Source organism: Acipenser ruthenus, chromosome 29, assembly GCF_902713425.1.
Source record: "Acipenser ruthenus chromosome 29, fAciRut3.2 maternal haplotype, whole genome shotgun sequence".
Classification (NCBI taxonomy): Eukaryota; Metazoa; Chordata; class Actinopteri; order Acipenseriformes; family Acipenseridae; genus Acipenser; species Acipenser ruthenus.
The window spans coordinates 5029593-5048012 of NC_081217.1; the positions used below are offsets into that span (position 1 = coordinate 5029593).

General features: G+C 42.3%; 2 protein-coding genes across 3 annotated transcripts; one reads left to right on the forward strand and one right to left on the reverse strand.

Moving 5' to 3' along the window:
- Positions 1 to 613: 613 nt before the first annotated feature.
- LOC117433102 (zinc fingers and homeoboxes protein 3-like) lies at positions 614 to 12238 on the reverse strand. Of its 2 annotated transcripts, none has more exons than XM_059003789.1 (3): positions 12022 to 12238; positions 1559 to 4617; positions 614 to 1220 (listed from the first exon to the last, which is right to left on the reverse strand). In XM_059003789.1, the coding sequence occupies exons 2-3, from the start codon at positions 4440 to 4442 to the stop codon at positions 1210 to 1212; spliced, it is 2895 nt and encodes a 964-aa protein (XP_058859772.1). In that variant the 5' UTR covers positions 4443 to 4617; positions 12022 to 12238; the 3' UTR covers positions 614 to 1209. The 2 variants fall into 2 exon arrangements, with proteins under 2 accessions (XP_058859772.1, XP_034764130.2); XM_034908239.2 differs by lacking the exon at positions 12022 to 12238 and adding an exon at positions 11743 to 12015.
- Positions 12239 to 13997: 1759 nt separating this feature from the next.
- LOC117964517 (GEL complex subunit OPTI-like) lies at positions 13998 to 17826 on the forward strand. Its single transcript, XM_034908318.2, has 4 exons — positions 13998 to 14353; positions 15858 to 15961; positions 16534 to 16663; positions 17329 to 17826. Exons 1-4 carry the CDS (start codon positions 14246 to 14248, stop codon positions 17368 to 17370), a joined length of 384 nt encoding a protein of 127 aa, XP_034764209.2. The 5' UTR covers positions 13998 to 14245; the 3' UTR covers positions 17371 to 17826.
- The last annotated feature ends 594 nt before the right edge of the window (positions 17827 to 18420 follow it).

Consider the following 18420-nt stretch of genomic DNA (forward strand, 5'->3'; position numbering starts at 1 on the left):
ATAAAAAGCAGCACACCGTTTTAATTCGTACTGCGGAGGGTAATTGCTTCTCATCAACTTCAGTCTCCAATTAATTTCATTAGTCTTCCTCTCCTTTCTCAAATGCACATACACGCTGCATTGAAAGAATCCATTTCCAACATAGGAGGCTTGTTGCTAGGGAGCTGACGTCACTGCCTTGTGACTTTTGCGAGTGCATTGCTGCCACATGTGAACACCTCGTTGGCTAAAATAAAAACCGCTTCAGCAAGTAGATATTTAATTTGCTTTGTGTTATAATGCTATACGTGTGTATATGATAACAGTACGATATTAATGCTTTGTTTTTAATTGCTTTGTATATTGTTGTTTGTGATGTGCAGAACGAAATAAAACGAACAGTAATTCTAAGTGCCTATGTATATTGGAGCTAGGGCATAAGCAGTTAGACATTAAAAATAGGGAGCCAACTCCAGGACCGTGATATATCCGAATCCGCAGTATAGCGAGGGGCGATATAACGAGGGGTAGGTGTACTTAATGTTTGCAGGCATTGCTAATTATTTTCAAAGGAGTTACACTTACATACCGGAGGGAGACACTGATATGGAAACAAAACACAACAACCCAGAGCCCTTGGTATGTACTTCTGTTTATTTTCCACGTCTCTGGTGAAAACAGTTTCTTCGTCTTTTATTAAGATGAGGATTAGTAAAATGTAAAACGGTCTAAATGACGGAAAAAATCCAATGCTACGTCAGACCTGGGAAATCAAATCTCCCAGTCCACTTTCTCAAAGTCCTCTGTGCGATACATTTAAAAGTGATCAATGCATAACTGCCCTCACCCCATCATTAAAAACATCATTTTAAAAAAACAATAACAAAATAAAAATGTCGGTCAGTCAATCCACACTTGCAAATTCTGTGGATTTGCAAAGACAAGCTTGATCAATCTTGCAACAGTTTTGTTCCTTTTTATTTATCTCCAGATGTAGTCAGGGGAAGCCTGTCCCTCTCACCCAGACTAAATGAACAGACAGCAATCTGGTTCATTTGGCCGGCCTAGTTTGTGCCCTGTCCTGGTCCCTCTGGCACTGCTGGGGGCTTACAGTGCCCCTCCTAAGGCACAGTCCAGTCCCCTCTCCGATTCCTCAGCGGTCACACACAGTCCTGACCTACAATCCCAAAGTCTTATTGTTGTTGAACCACCACTCTGAGTCCGCGATTGTCAGTCTGCTTCTGTAAACACAAAACACACTTCAGTATAAGGACACATAACAGTGTAATACAGTGTAATAAGCTGAAGAAACACATACAACTGATGGAAGCTTTACTGGGTCATGGTTGCCATGGTAATGGTCGGTTTCCAAAGAGACTGCTTTATAAACTGTGTTTGGGATGAAAGTAATAAATATGTAAAATGCTAGTGGGCTCTTGCTCAAATGTATCATTTAATCAACAGAGCAGTCCTTACCAGTACATACCTTGCAGGGCTAACACTATATATTATCACAACACTATATATATATATATATATATTATATATATATATATAAAGCCTTTAGCTTACAGCTTACCTAACTTGATTGCAGCCGAGCTCAGAGAATTTGATAGTTCAGGTTCCTGTGATGTTCTTTCTTCCTTTGAGGTCTCCAACTTACAGCCACCTCCGCTGTTCTCAGAGTTCTCTGACCTCTCGTCCTCATCCCTCGGCTTCTGGACCCCCTTTCCATCTGCAGTCTCCTCAACACTTCCTTTGGCTTCCCCCTCTTCAGTGGTGTGCTTGGAGGACCATCCCTGGACCTCTTCTTCTTTAAGCCTGCTCGTTTCCACTAGCTCCTTCTCCTGCAGTGTCTTAGGGATGGTCTGGTCGTCCTCCAGCGCTTCTATGTCCCCCTTCTCCTGCTCATCAGCTAGCCGCTGATACTCTTCTAGCCACCTCAGCTGCCCATTCTTGTAGACATAGCGGCTGTCCCCAAACCAGCGAACCACCTCCGACCGAAGGAGGCCAGTCTGGGAAGATAGCTGGTCGTACTGAACATTGGAGGGCCACTGTGTGCGGGCAAAGAGCTGCTTGAGTACATGGAGCTGCTCTGGGGTCTTCTTACTGCGGGAAGACATGGCTGGGGATACCTTGGGGCTCTCTGTTTGTGCAGGTGGGCTGACCTGCGTGGTGTGAGGGCCATGCTTGCCATTAATGGACTCTGTCACCTTCAGCATCTTTAGATTGATCTTGATGGGGCTGACCTTGAGCTCGGTTGCAGATGACTCCTTCTGCCTGTCATCTCCCTCTCGTCTCTGAGCCCTTGCCTTTTCTCCAGAGGACTCCTCCTCTCTGTAGTTTTCCTCCTCCTCCTCCTCTTCCTCCTTCTCTTGCTTCTCCTTATCAGCAGCAGCTTTCTTCCGGCGCTCTGAAAACCAGCCATCGATCTCCCGGCGGGTCATCTTAGTCTCGGAACGTAGCCTGTCCACTTCATCTCCAGAGGGTTCAGGGTTTGCAATGAAGCTGGCTTCCAGGGTACGCACCTGCTGCGGGTCCCGTTCCTTGTAGCGGATGGCTGTAAAATCTGGAGTCTGGTGCCAGGTTGTCCGTCGGGAAGGAGTGGATGGTGCTTGCTGCTGCTGCTGCTGCTGGTGGTGGTGGTGGTGGGTGTTGTGGTGATGCTGCTGAGGGGAGAGGCTTGCTAAAGAGGGTGAGCTATCCACACTGTCCAGTAGGGAGGCTCCTCCAACACCCCCGCTGATCACACTCCCCATGAAGGAACGTGTGCCCTTCAGGTTGCGGTAATGGTAGCGTCGGTCACTGAACCACTTGCGCACCTCGCGGGTGGACAGCCCTGTGATTCTGGTGAGCCGCTCCACCTCCTCCTGCTGGGGGAACTGGTTGCGGAAGAAGCTCTGCTTGAGGGCTGTCAGCTGCTCCTGCGATTTCTTGTTCTTATAGAAGCTGGGGTCCAGAATGCTGCTGGGGAGGGTACGGGTGCTGGGGGTGACATTCACAATGGGAGGCAATGATCCCTCCACTTTGATGCTGCTGCTGCTGCTGTTGATGCTGCTGCTGCTGCTGCTGCTGCTGATGCTACTGGGGGTACTAACAATCATGGCTGCTCCTTTATCAGCCACAAGGGCGGCAGTAGGCCTGACTGCCATTTGAGGTCTGGTCGCCATCTGAGGCTTTGGGGTGACGGCCAGGGCCATGGGAGATCTGCTGACCTGGATGCCATTTGCCATTACAGGCTGAGTTACAATCACCCCTGTTTGCCCCAGCAAGCTGCCCTGGAGGATGTGGTGCATGCCATTGGAGCCCAGAGAAGCAGGCAAAACAGTGATGGTCTGCTGCTGCTGGGACTGTCTGGGGGACGACTGGATGATGGTGCTGAACATCTTCCTGCGGGCATCCTCGATTTCCTCTGGAGACCAGCTGATGCCTTGCTTGAGCCTCTGGGCTGTGAACCAGATCTTGATCTGCTCCTCTCTGTACTTGGTGACCACCGTCAAGTAGCAAAGCTCGGCCTTTGTGGGGTAGGAGAACTTACTGAAGGAGGCCTTGAGGAAACAGTTGGTATCCATTGCGGCGTTGTAAGTAGGAATGCTACTCAGTGGGATCATAACTTTGGGGAGGTGACTTGAAGACTTTGACACCGTAGGTGCCTGCTGCTGAAGGCTCCGGTTCTGGAGTACAGATACTACTTGTGTGATGGCTGTCTTCAAGACTGGTATTGTACTTGAACTGTTGACTATGTGCACCATTGTCGGATGGGAAACCTTGGAGGCAGCTCCATTAGGAACAACCGTTGTCGCTGCTGTTGTTACCACAATTTCCTTCTTCTTCTCAGGTTCTCTGCTGCGGCTGCTGGCATCAGGCTCATCTCCTGAATGGGACACCACGATCCTCTTAGATTCTGACTTCCCTTTTAGCATCTTCATGATTGGAGTCTTAGTGATCGATATCTCCGACTCCCTCCCTCCCTCCAAGCCGTCAGTCGTTACCAGGCTCTGCTCCACAACCGTCCGCCCATCTTTCCTGCCCACCTGCCAGGCCATACCTTCTGAGGATCCACCCCTTGCTCCCAGGTTGGGGTGCACCCGGGCATTGTGCAAGGCCAGGCTTTCATAGCTCTTGGTGGACAATCTGCAGTCCAGACACAAGAAGCTGGGCTCTACTCGGAAGTCAGGGTGCTGGGAGTACATGTGATCCAGGAAGAGATTGAGATCTTGGGAGTCAAAGTAACAGGACTGGCATGCGAAGGTGCCCTCTCCTCTGTGCAGTTCGCTCCCCTCTCCAGATGACTCACTGCCTTCCAGGGTGTCCAGGCCCCCCTCGACTCCAGGAAGGAAGAGGTCCAGTGGAGACTGGGGTCTGCTGTTGGGTTCCTCAGCATCTGGCTCGTGGTCCTCGTGCAGGTTCATGGTTTTGAGTGGAATCATACATGGCGTAGTGGATTTCCTTTTGCTCGCCATGGCTGCTACGGATGCAAGGAGAGTGCTGCACAGCAGTGCGTTACAAGCTGATGGGGCAGGGTCTGCTTTCTCAGTGCCTTGGGCACACCCAAAAGCAGGCTGAATGCTGGCTCATGACCTCCTGGACCTCATTCGCTAGTTTAGAGAAGGCAAGAGGATGACTGCGATTACCCACCTGTAAAAAAACGAAGAAGTGGAAAATATGAATATCAGAAACAATCTATCTTATTTAAAACTACTAAAAATTATTTAATCGTGTGAAGGTTACTACAGGCTTGACATGATAGGTGCTACAGTGTATATATATGTATATAAATATATATGCATTGTATGCGTTGGGTGATGCAAGAGGTTGGAAGAAACACAGGCTTGGGGCTGGCCTGTCTCTCTTCATTAGGCTGTGGCTAAGCTGATCACATTCCACCCCCTCCCCTCTGGGGGACTAACTGACAGAGGCCCTCTGATCGCCAACATCAGGTCCCTGAACATTGTTTTTGGTCATGTTAAGAGCTCTACCCACCTATGTCTCCTTCTAATACAGAATACCTGTTAACAAAGAAACCTTCAACAGTAACTCAAAATACAAAAATAAACTAAATTCAGTGACAGACATTTCAAAGTCTCTCTCATCGTCTTTTGCAGAGAAACTGAAATTGTGTTTCAACAAAAGGAATACATTTGACATTCTTTGGTCACCAACACATTTTACAGCATGTTTCAGAATTATGGTCCCTGTTCACAAAGTTCCATAGAAAAAGCAAATCTTAAAATAACTCAATAGGGCTTTCTTCAGTATTTCCATGCATTTGCATATTGAGTGGTAATGTATTGTGTACTGCATACAACAACATTTTCAAAGCTTTAAAAGTGTTCTTAAGGCAAATTAACTAGACGTGTCCTGGCTAACAGAAATACTGTACATTACAAAGTGTGTAATGAATACTATAAAAAAAACTTCACTTTTTCAGGACTAAGTAAATCTGCAGAAAGACAAGCCGGCTATAACTATTGTGCAATATAGTTTGTCTTCCATGGAAGAAAGTCATACAAAAAAAAACAAAAAACACTATACTGGCACTCCCAAGACCGGGTCTGCTGTGTCGAGTGGAGGATTAGTTATTTTCTCTCTCAAGAAATAAAAATAAAAACAGAACATACAATTAGCTGACTTTACTCAGCATTCTACCCCCACATACAGTATGAGCCCACTAAGATCTATAGATTATACTTGTACTGTAATTATCGATATGTATTTTTTGTATACAACTGGGTAAGGACGTCTGCTAAGAAATAAATAATACTTCACTGCGCACACACCCATGCAAAAACACACATTCCCTTTACAAACACACACAAGTGTCTTTTTAGTGCTGGCTCTCGGCTGTTTCCCAGTAAAATCTAGGTCACCGCCATCTTACTTCCTAATCCCAGTTCAGTGCATTCAAACACATTCATTCTGCCAGCAGAAAGGTCATGGTACATTTAGTCTGAGTGCTGTTAACCCTCTAAGGGACATGGGCGGGGGATCGGGGCTGGAGCGCTGCTCTTTGGACCAGACCTGGGGTTCGATTCCAATCTGAATTGTGCAATTCAGATTTCACTGCAATTACATTGCAATTGAAGTTGAGCCTTGGCACACCTGCGTAATTGTAATTGTAATCATACCACATAATTGATCCATTACAGTTCAATGTCAGTCAATCGTTATTCTTGTATTTCCAACCGTTTCTGGTGACCTCATTTGTTTGAAAAAAGAAAGTTGCATTGTATGTTTCTGTATTTGTACCTGTGATTACTGCTTGGTTATTAGGAATAAATAAACATGTTCATGTGTGGAGTTGTTTATGTTACTTTTTATGTTCTAATTGTTATTAGAATCACTGCAGCATAATTGTAACCAATTTGTAATTGAACAAAATAGCATTGCAATTGTAATTTCAATTTCAGCAACCATTGCTGCTGTAATTGTAATTGTAAGCGTAATTGTGGATTGCCGGCAGATCTGCTTTGGACATCCTCCGGGGTGTATTTGGATTTCCAGAGTCATCCGTTCTCCACACCACCAAGGAAAACATGATCATTAACAATTATAAAGGGCCATCATTACATTACCGGAGTATTTATACAATAAGTTGTCTGTGGCTGTACCACTTTTGATTAAAGAAACTAACCTAAGTGAGAGACCTCCACAGAATACTGTTCTGTTGTATATGAAGTGGTGGTTTTGGTGGCCAAGAACAATAGGGGGCGCTCCTCTGTGCTGGTACAAAACCACCCCCCCCCCCCCCGGCATGTTGTTAGGCAGCCTTGGGATGAGAGTGAGGCATTTTAAAAACCGGGGGTGGCGGGGGGTGACTAACCAGAGTGGCTAAAATCCAGTAAATTCCTCACTTCCATGAACCAAATTAATTGAAAACTGTTGCATTTTTGTATAGGATTTGAAGAGCTTTTTTGCTGTAGTACACTTAAACAAATGACTTCCAGTAAAGGCTTGAGCGTGCATCAAAATGCAGACTAGGCGATTCCAGAAAACAAAATGGCACCTCGCTGAGGCGGTGTACAGGGTTAACAACAAGGGAGGTGGACTGTGAGCCAGCAGAAAGAACAGAATGTTCCGAGTGCAGCTGAGAGCAGCCTCGCTCGCAAGGCTGGGCTCCGTTCCGCATGAGGGGGCACTGGCCTGCCAAGATTCCAGGTCACATGACTCACACAAAAGGATGTGGGGGTGGGGGTCTAGTGCACCACATGGTTCTGCGGGGGGCGGGGGGGGGGGGGGGGGGGGGGGTCGTGCTACTTACTAGTCGTAGCAATATTAGCGATGTCTACATGTTGAGCCACTGCTAGTATTTCATCCTAATAGACAGTAACAAGAGACAACCAGAAGCATTTCTTCAGCTTCTACTGTATAGCACGATTAATCACCGATGTTTCCACACCACATGGCACTTTTTTTTTTTTTTTTGGTAATGCACATTGAGAAGCAAATGGCACTGTGCACCTTTGCAAGAGGGCAAAGATTGGTGTACAGTAACCCAATGTATTGCTGGTTCATCAATATCCTAGCCTATGTCTTTGTCTTTATTTTTTGTAATGTGCTGTTGAGTTCCAGAAGCTGCCTGTTTGCTCGCTCTCTAGGCCCAGGGTCAGTCCACTGGGGAGGGGTGGAGGCCTACAGGGGCACTGATGTGCTAAAGTTGCTATGGCAACCCCGACCACATAACAGCATAGCGCTCGCTACCAACGTGTAAAAAACGTATTGAAATGTGAATAAAATGTGTTTGTTGCTTTTGTTTTCACATAATTTTAAGCTTGCAATGCCCATTTCTGCATCACATAGGATACCGTGCTTATTCACCCTTCTAGGATTATTATTTTTGAAATCCAGCCTCAAGTATGTGTTGCTAGACTGAGGTGTGGGGGGGGTGTGGGGGGGGAGGGGGGGGGGGGAAATGGTTACATAAAGTAATTTTTCTCATTTCAATAATGCTTGGGCATTACAGGGCTAATTATGGGTTCAATTGTAACATGCTATTATAGTAAAAAAGGACCCATCAATCCCAGGTTCTGTACTGTAGATCTGTTTGGAGCTAATTATCCTGTACAACATTTCATGCGTCTCCCAGGGGCTGATGTTCATGACAGCCCTGCCTTTCTGGTGAGATCACCTTGTGTGGAAATAAACATTGTGCCATCACTTAGACTTCGGAAAGCTAATTAATACAGCAAACCACGCTAAACACCAGTCCAATCAATGCAGTTACTCTGCAAACTCAGTCCCATCGACTGTAGAGAAAACCAAGGCTGTGTCAGCCATGCAACTGTTTATTCATGGGATTAATAAATTAAGGCTAAAAGCATGAAACAATGCAAAATGATGGAACTACTATTTTCCTGCTGCTGAAGCAGAGCAGTCCCCTGGCCATACTGACAAAGCATTTACCACCATGTTACGTTACTGACATGTTTAACAAAGAGAAAATACTGATGTTAAAAAGCTTCGAAGAAGACTTGCTTTATGAAAATGGACACAATGTGTTAAAGGGTGTGAAGATAAACACAGTCCCTGCCTGTCTAGGATGGGTGAGTCAGTTCTTTCATTTCAATATTTGTAAGCATGGGTTCTGTAATCAAGTACAATGATGACATAAAAAATGGCACCATGCAGGCCTTGCATAATACACAGTTGAAAGATAAAAAAATCTTTTCAGATTTGAAAAATAAAAAAAGTCTTTTCAGATTTGTGAGGGTGTATGTTGGGGGTCCAATATATATATATAAGCAATGATGCATTCATGTAACTCCGAAGACAAGCCAGGCTAACAAATCTGCAGCATTTCAATCTCTATAACTACCTTACAGCTCCATAGTATACACTAGGTCTTAACCAACTCATTTTCTGCAGCACCATGGCTGTGAGATATTGTACCACAAACACCCCTAAAATAATTACTTCCGAATGGAAGACAGACAACAAGAACAGCTAGCTGCAGGCTTTTATATTCTGGGTGGAGTTCCTGACTGACACAGCAGTTTCAGTTTGGAAACGTAAGTAAAATCTACTCTTAACAATGACCTTGTGTAACATGCATGACCAGCACATTACAGAACACCGACACTCAATTTAATGAAAAATGATTTTTTCAGATAATGGTACACTTTGTCAAGTAGGTGCCACCCTAACCAAGCTGGTGCTTGGTTCTGCCCAAACAGCAACAGCCTGAGTAAACTACACTGGACGGTTAGGACTGCTTTCTTAAAGTGGCCCCCATTCCTTATTTATTAGCAAGTACGTACTGTAGGACTGTGATCTTCTAGCATTGTAGGGGGTGGGGGGCAGAAGACATTTACCCTCCCAAACAAGTTTCTAGAGGCCCTCAAATATGTATCTGTACTGTTTCTTTGCCAGTCTCCACAGTTGGGAGTCCACTGATGGTAAAAACAGGAGGTATTGCACCAGTGTTTTGCATTATATATATATTTATTTTTTTACCATTAATTGAGAGTTTACTGTAAAAGAAAATAAATAAGCAGCAATGGGTATTCTTTTCAATCATTGTATAAAATCTGCCTGCAATGTTGATAATTATTAACATTGTCTTTAAACGGCACATTCACTTTTTTTATTTCAATATTTCTGACTACACTCAGTACCAGCACTGCAATGGTTAAAACCCATATAAATGTCCTGCTGTGGAAAAAGGTTGTATACCCTATAGTCTACACTGACGCAGTCTCACTTAAAATGGCCGACAACTTAGCCCTCCTTCTCACAAAGGCATCGGCAGTTCCTAACAGACAACAGGGAACTTGAAATCCAGAGCTGACTCTAGTGACGTGACTGTAGTAGCAAGGTCTGTAAAATCCTGAATTTTAGAGATAGTAGGCCACATGAATACGAAGTGGCTGAGGTCCAGCTATGTACACTCCAGTGCATGATCTATTCCTTTTTTACGCTTTCACTGTCTGTAAACAGAGGACGAAGGTAGTGCGGCCTACATGTCGCAGCAGAGTGCCGAAACGCAGTGTGGCCTAGTGGTAGAGCTGATAATATGGGCATGTAACTTAACAGGTAAAGCTGAAGACAAGGAAGCAGTGAGACATATAGTTCAGACTCAAGGACTAGGCAACACTGAGGTACAGACTGAAGACTGAATAGTGCCATACAGCTATTGTCTGTGTGACCTGGAGGTTGGAGGGAAGTGTTGCCTTGTGGTTTGAGCTGAGGGACTAGGAAGCAGCGTGGCCTATAGGTAAAAGCAGAGGGACTGTGAGGCAGCGTAGCCTAGTGGTAAAAGTTAAGGGACTGGGAGGCAGTGTGGCCTACAGGTTAGAGCTGAGGGACTGGGGGGGGTGTAGAACCTTGAGGTTAGAGCTGCACCACTGGGAGGCGGGGCTAGAGGTTAGAGTCAACAGAGGGGCTGGGAGGCAGTATGGATCACTACCTAGCAGTTAATGTCAGGGGCTGGGAGGCAGTGTGGGCTAGTGGTTAAAGCCCAGAAATGTGAGTCTGTTAGGCCTCATGTTTAAAACAGCACAGTGAAGCAGAGTGTCTCTAACAAAAATTCTAAAGAAATTCAGAAATATGGTATGCATTTATCCAATATATTTCAATTAGTTCAATTCTTATTTCTTAACCTTTCACAATCCCAACTCTATTCGTTTTTAATACACCAGAGATGTAACTTTAAACTGAAACCAGGAGGTAATGCAAATCTTACGGCTGGTTTCAAGCTCTGATTTTCTTAATGGTGGCCTACCTAAATTAACATTAAGTGGTCCAAGATTTGTGCTAATCGGAATCTGTGAACCCAGCCGTTAATGTTTAGTCTTATTACATTCAAAAAGAAAAGTGAAATTAAAAGTATCTAACGGTTTTCTTTTATTGACACACAAAAACGCCATTATTTAATTCAAGTATTACGCGGTGGCATTCCACCGCATAGAGTTTTGACAGTAGTTTCAAACTCCTAAAATTTATATATATATATATATATATATATATATATATATATATATATATATATATATATATATAATTAGTAACAGTTGCTTTTTCAAATCACATTCACTGTTATCGTACTTTAATCACTTGATACTATATTAAAAACTAGAAATATAAACAAACACGGGGTAAATATATACTGTTTACAAATACATTATGTATTCGATTATAAACAAGTCATTTTTTATTTAACTGCAGAACAAAAAAATCGAATCTAAGTCATGAAATCAAATAATACACGTGAAATAAACATTACAGTTACACACAACAAAACGTAAGTAGTTACACACAAAACACATATCAGTAATAGTTTTTTGACCACAACTCAGAACATCATATTCATACACTCAAGACCATAGACATCTGTGTACTTGTTTTGTTGTTAATGGCTCGTGTTTTTTTTTTAAAAAAGAAATCACTGCGAAAATAATACTTGTACGTTCTAGCAACATGCTTTACCCTCAGCAACTTAATAATACTACGACTTCATAACGAGAACAACGTCACCTAATTCCCTCTCCTTTTTTGTTTAATTAAAAACACTTACACATATTGGTAAATTGGTTATTAGTCAGGCAGATAATGAAGAAGGATTATTACGCTGGGGGAAAAATAAACCCACCGAAACTCAGCGCCCCCCAGCTTGTGTCGCCATTTTAAACACAGTACTGCTGGGGAGTTTATTTAAACTGCCTCAGTAGCGTAGGCAAATAACAAGCAGAATAACTTGAAGGGGTTTAAAAACTGGTACGGTTTACAGAGAATGTGGACAAAAACAACTGATTGAAACACGCTTACCTTGCAACTGCTGCGGGTGGAAACAAATGGAAACGAAACATAAATAAATAAATAAATAAATAAAATCGTAAACCCCCCGATCTCGACTGCAGCCAGTACCGCTTGCAATGGAGGGGGGGGGGTCCCTTCCCCCCCAAAAAAACCTGCGCAGGATGTAACAAGAAGCCCCTTCAGCAACACGCCACGGAAAGGTACAGGCTGGGGATGGAGTCGATGTAGTTTAATTTCGAAAGGATCTGAGCAGAGGTAGAGAGAAAGGGAAAAGAAAATACGACGTACCCAGGAACACGTGATCTCGCAGCGTCACCACCAGCAAAAACCCACATAGCTCTGAGAGAGCGCTACTCAGTGAGCACTGTGCTTTCTCCCCCCCCAATGAGAAAAACAAAGTTTAGAGAAAAACTAAACTTTTCTAAATATTTTTTTGCAGTGATATATACGAAAAGCACACATTCAGATGAATGTATGAATGCGATGCTATGCAAAACAACACACAGTATAGCTTTCTAGTTTAGTTTAAACTGTGTGTCGTTTATTGTAGTATTATTAGCACAGCACACCATATTCACGTAAAGCACTCTTGTTGTGATTATTACCTATATGCAATATAATGCAGCACTAGAATACTGTGTATCCCAGCGTACACCCGTTCATTTAAATCCTCGAAAGGTGAATCGTTCGTCACAGCTGCGTACTTAGAAGTTATGTGTGGTCTGGCATTAGTGTTGTAAGACGTAAGTAACGAGATAGAAAAAAAAACAAGACGATCACCTCTTCTCAACTCTACCCCCTCCCCCTCCCGATTTGGATGTGACTGGTACTCTGAACAAAGGACTTTGTTTCGGATTGTATTTATTTATTTTATTTGTGAGCTACACATTGCAATCGCTGGGTCCCATTCAAATAAAACATACTGTGCCACTACTGGTCTATTTGATATAATAATAATAATAATAATAATAATAATAATAATAATAATAATAATAATAATAATAATAATAATAATAATATATTGAAACTAACATCCCAGTCAAAATATAGTTTGCCAATGTTCATATCATTTGGAATTAAACCCGAAAAAAACCAAAAAACCCACTCCGGGTTCCTGAGGAAATAGGAAACCCTTAGAAAGACCTCCCTCCCTCTGGGAATTCCCTATGACGCTACGAGGTGGGACTGCAAAGGAAATACCAAGAAACTGTATTATGACTCGTTCATTGCTAGTCACCCTTTATACATAACTAGTATTTATGACCAAATGCAGATTTTAGCTTGATTGCACTTCGAGCTAAACAAAACTTTCATAGTTACCTGTGTATGATTAATTTAATTTAATTTAATTTAATATATGTATCGTATATGTATGAATCTGTGAACAGGAGCGATCTCCAACGCTGTTTGTATTGTAGTCAACCCATCTGTACTTTAACATTGTCCATTTAATAACATAAAAAGTGTTATTTGTTTACTGTTTAATTCAACGTTGTATTTCTAATGCGTTTTTGTAACTGCATCTCAGGTATACCGCTGTGTTCATTTCCATGTTGGTCCGCTGGTAGTAGGGTGCGAACTAACATAAAGGAAAACATTGATGCAGACTCCATCTAGTGGTCAAACAAAGTATCGACCAGATTGGGCAACACTATACTGTGAAAAAACATGAATAATTTTATTTATTTCATTCAGTGTTCCACTGTAGGCACATTCCTTCATTTTCTTCTTTTAAAATAACTGTATGTAAAGCAGATTAAAGTATTGCGCAAAGCAAAGCACACGGTAAACACAGATATGTAAAGCATTAAAAAAAACATGGTTAACAGAGAATGCGTTGTAAAATACATGGTAACTTAAGCATAGTAACCAGAACAAATGTATCCTGACAGAAAATATAAATGCTATTTTTAGATTGTCCCACGTATTAGTTTATTTGGCAGACGCCTTTTATCCAAGGCGACTTTACAGGTGATACAGGATAATACAAAGTTACAGTGCAAAACAATTCCATTTATGTTAGGGTTACATTTGCACAAGCGATAGCTTTATCACAAATAAAGAGAACGCCCACGACCTGGAACCCATATATACCAATGCAGAAATACTGTAATTACAAATACCATAATTAAGACTAACAAGTTAGCTGTAAATGGATTTCATTCAAGTAAAGGTCGAAGGTCTCGACAGTCCTAAACTCCTCCCCATGATATTTTGGTATCCCCCCCCCCGTCCGCTTGACTCTTCGGTCGCTGTTCGCGTTTCCTCTTCTGATTGGCTCAACTGCTAACTTTTTGTCCAACACGCCTGCTCGGTGACCCTGCGGAGAGCAACGTTGTGTAGCGTCAGCACGGCTCGTATCAATTTGCAATCAAAGCGAGCGACTGTGACAGCCACGTTTATTCTTTTTATTTATTTGTTGTCGTAAAAACGAAGTAGTTATTAAAAACGTGGGTCGGCGGCAGCAATCAAAGTTTCCCCACCTTGCCTCAGTCAGTAGCTGACCCGGAGAATGACGAACAATGGCAAAAGGAAAGAAGACTCGCATGTCGCCAATGGGGGGTTGAAAGTATCCCCCTGGAGTAAAGCGTTTAACAGGAACGCCGTGTGGGAAGAAAAGGTCTGTGTTTTCATCGTGTTTTTTAAAAATATTTATATATAACTCGGACTGGAGTTGTCGAGGTATACCGTCGTGTTATAAGCGGCCAGGGCCTGTGTTATGTGCCGTATTAAGTTAAGACTTCAGTTTTGCGACCACTGATGCGACACCATAGTGGGACGCGACCATCTTACAGCTTGAGAAAAATTCAACTCTGGCGACTATCGCACTTGGATCTCTGGAAATCGCTAAGATACTGTCGCACGCATAATTTACAGCGATGAGCTGTTTTATTGTTTCCTGGTGTTCAGGGTGGACTGGGACTGAGGCAGGATGCTATGCTAATGCAGACCCGTAGAGGTTAGATTTGTCGATCGTTGCGGTCAAGTCACTACCCCACCCTGTCCAATGTGTACGGTTTCTCAAACCTGGAATCACTGCCTTAAAAGGTTGAGGCAAGGGCGGTCCTTTTATTCAGGTTCATTTGAGGCTCACTTGTCCGCATATTGCCTTGGCTTTACATTGCTGTAGTTGACAGTTTTAGTATTCAGTATAGATAGAAAGTACAAACCTGGAGGTTCAACAAAGATAAAGAACAGCCTCTGTACTTTGATACTTTTATTGATGTCAAGAATATGAGGCTACGGTTCTGTATGATCTCCTGGACGGAACAGCTTTGTAAATGTGTGTATTACATGTTTGAAAACATGGAGGGATAGTATAGTACCATACTGTAATCTGTTCTTATTAAGAGGAGTCCTGCATGGCACGATTGGGTAAACCAGGGATCCAGGAGGCATAATCTTCTTGTGCTGGTGTCATTAACCTGTACTGGAGATTATGGATTAGTGCGCTGTACAGAACATCTATTATACATACAGTAGGGGTGTGATGACACACTAATGTCACGATGTGTATTCATACCAAGTATAAAACACACTTCTTCATTCAAGAAGAGTGTTTTATAAGAGGCTGTGTGGTCCAGTGGTTAAAGAAAAGGGCTTGTAACCAGGAGGTCCCCGGTTCAAATCCCATCTCAGCCACTGACTCATTGTGTGACCCTGAGCAAGTCACTTAACCTCCTTGTGCTCCGTCTTTCGGGTGAGATGTAATTGTAAGTGACTCTGCAGCTGATGCATAGTTCACACACCCTAGTCTCTGTAAATCGCCTTGGATAAAGGCGTCTGCTAAATAAACTAATAATCAAGAACCACTTGGTGAACTACAATGAGCTGTGCTCTATTCCCTCTATCGCAATACGATATATCATGTAAAGAAAGTATCACGATTCATCGATGCACAATTAATTGTTACAACCCGAGCATGCACTGCAAGTATAGTCTGCTTGAAAGGTTAACTTGCAATTAAATAGAGGCACCTGAGGTTCTTAAGTGTATGCAAGCTCTGTCTTTAAAATAATAATAATCAAAGAGTTAGGCAGTAGAAGTTTTATTTCCATCCCATTTGTGCATGTTGTCTAAGATCAGAGAATAACCCCTGGTTTATTTCTCCTTTTGTTTTGCAGGATGAATTTCTAGATGTGATATACTGGATTCGGCAGATCATTGCTATTATTTTGGGAGTCGTTTGGGGAATCGCACCTCTGAAAGGGTTTTTAGGAATTGCAATGTAAGTCTTGCCTCCGACCCCCATCTCTAATCCCTGTATGACTGATGGTTCTGTGTTGCTCCTGCTAGAATTGAGCTCTTAGTCTTACATTTGTTTTATCAATGATCTTTATCAAAGATGCTGCACAGGCACATTTAAAAGAACTGCCACTGCCACTCACTCACCTTCGGGACAGATGTCAAACTGATTCAACTTGTGTTCAAATTCATAGTTGTGTGGGAGAAACCTATAGTAAAATACCCTAGTTGGACCGTGCTTTCACCATGGAGATCAGACAGCATTTGTTACTGTCATATATGGCTATTGCCCTGTTACAACAAACGGGCATACTAGTTTAATTTATACTTCCAGTGTGTAAGCTGCATAATGCACCAGAGCATTTTAATATGAATATCTGAACTTTGTGGTTTTATAAATAAACACAGTTTTGAGCAGCACTGTTGATATTAACATTTCCATTGTTTGATATGGTCGTGTAGCACTAAAATTGAAGCCATCACCAAAATGATGCAGTATATGGTATTTTGAGATTCAGATTGGCATATAATAATTGCTTGCTGTTGTGTGTGCAGATTCTGTGCAATCAACGCTGGAGTCCTGTACCTGTATTTCAGCAGCTTCCAGCAAATAGATGAAGAGGAGTATGGAGGACTGTGGGAACTAACCAAAGAGGGCTTCATGACGTCCTTTGCATTGTTCCTGGTACGAGTGTTTTCTTAGTTGAGACAAAAGTGAGGGCGCCTCATAAATGCAGCCTTGCCATGTTGAATTGTGTCAAGATCTCGAAAGCTAAGTCAGGTCGGTTTTGGCCAGTACTTGTTTGGGAGCAATATACCGAGCAAAACCATATGCAGCTCAGTAAGGTGGCACGCTGTCTCCTCTGAAGTAGGACTCAACCAGCATTAGAGGTGTGTCATGTGTGGGACCAATAATGATACTCTTACTAAAGTATACACTGGCAGCGTAGTCCTGCTTGCATTCAACAAATCTCTTAACCTAACAAATTTAATTTCCATAACTTGTATAATACAACTTTTAACAATCATTTCAACATAATCTTATGGCTGTTTTTTAATGTGATGGAGGAAATACAGCAGCATGACTAATCCTCTTTCCCACACTGTACTGGAGATAGGAGAGGTGTGGAGACATTGAAAAAGATTTTGTCTATTCATTTCTTACTGATGTGTGTTTTTTTTCTAGATTTATTAATCTGTAGAAACTTGGACGAGAGTTAATTGATCTCTCCTCCTGGAATAATGTGACCAACATACAGAAACTCCAAAGCAGGGGTTCTGCAACTAGAATATAGCTTGTATTTCAATAACCGTTTTCTATTTGTGTCTGTCTTCTCCTTTTTTTACTAGGTTGTATGGATAATCCTCTACACTGCCCTCCACTATGACTGAAGATATCAAAGATCTTTTTTATCATGGAAAGAATGGAACATTTTAAATGATTTAAAATGTAGGAAACATAGTTTGGAATGTCTGAAGTCTTTTTTTTACAATCAGTATACAAGTCCACAGAGTGGAGCAGGGGGGGGTGCTGATTGGGGATGTTCCTGAGGTAACAGCCCCTCCCCCCCCCAGGCTGAGTTCATGCATCAGATTTTTAAACAAAAAATCTTTACATCTTGACAATTTTCCAAAAAAAAAAGCCATGGATTATTTTTTTTTTTAATGAATGAATGGCGATGTCTTGAAGCAACAGCAGTTCAACTATTTAACTTAGATTTTTCTTTTCTAATATGGTAGCCTGCTCAAAAAACAAGTTATAAAGTAATCTGAAGCATTTTTAATGGACTGTGTAAAATATCTGAAATGTTCGTTTAAACAACGATACTTATTAAGCTTTGATTTGTACGTCTGGACTTTTTTTTGTGTTAAAGTTTGATTTGATAATGTTGTTGAAATAAGTGACATATGACTTGATGGTTGGTTCATAATGGCATGTGTGTTTCTACAGTAAAACATGTGACACAGTGAAAGCACACAGACCCTGATTAGCACTAATCATGGACTACCTCACCCAACGTTACATTAAGCAGTGCTAATTGGAGTCTGAAAACAGATGATTGGTTATCATGGTAATCTGAACCAGCAGGAACTATTATAGTGGTCTGAAGTGGCTCTTAGTAGCACAATGTTTCAGCCCATTCCAGCCTGTTGTGGGTTGTTCCCGCTCCTCGCAGCAAATTGCATAGAATGTCTTAAAGAAATTATAATTTATTTATTAGCAGATGCCCTTAGCCAGGATGACTTACAATTGTTACAAGATATCACATTATTTTTATATACAATTACATTATTTTTTGCACATTATCTTTACATACAATTACCCATTTATACAGTTGGGTTTTTACTGGAGCAATCTAGGCAAAGTACCTTGCTCAAGGCTACAGCAGCAATGTCCCCCACCTGGGATTGAACCCACAACCCTCTGGTCAAGATTCCAGC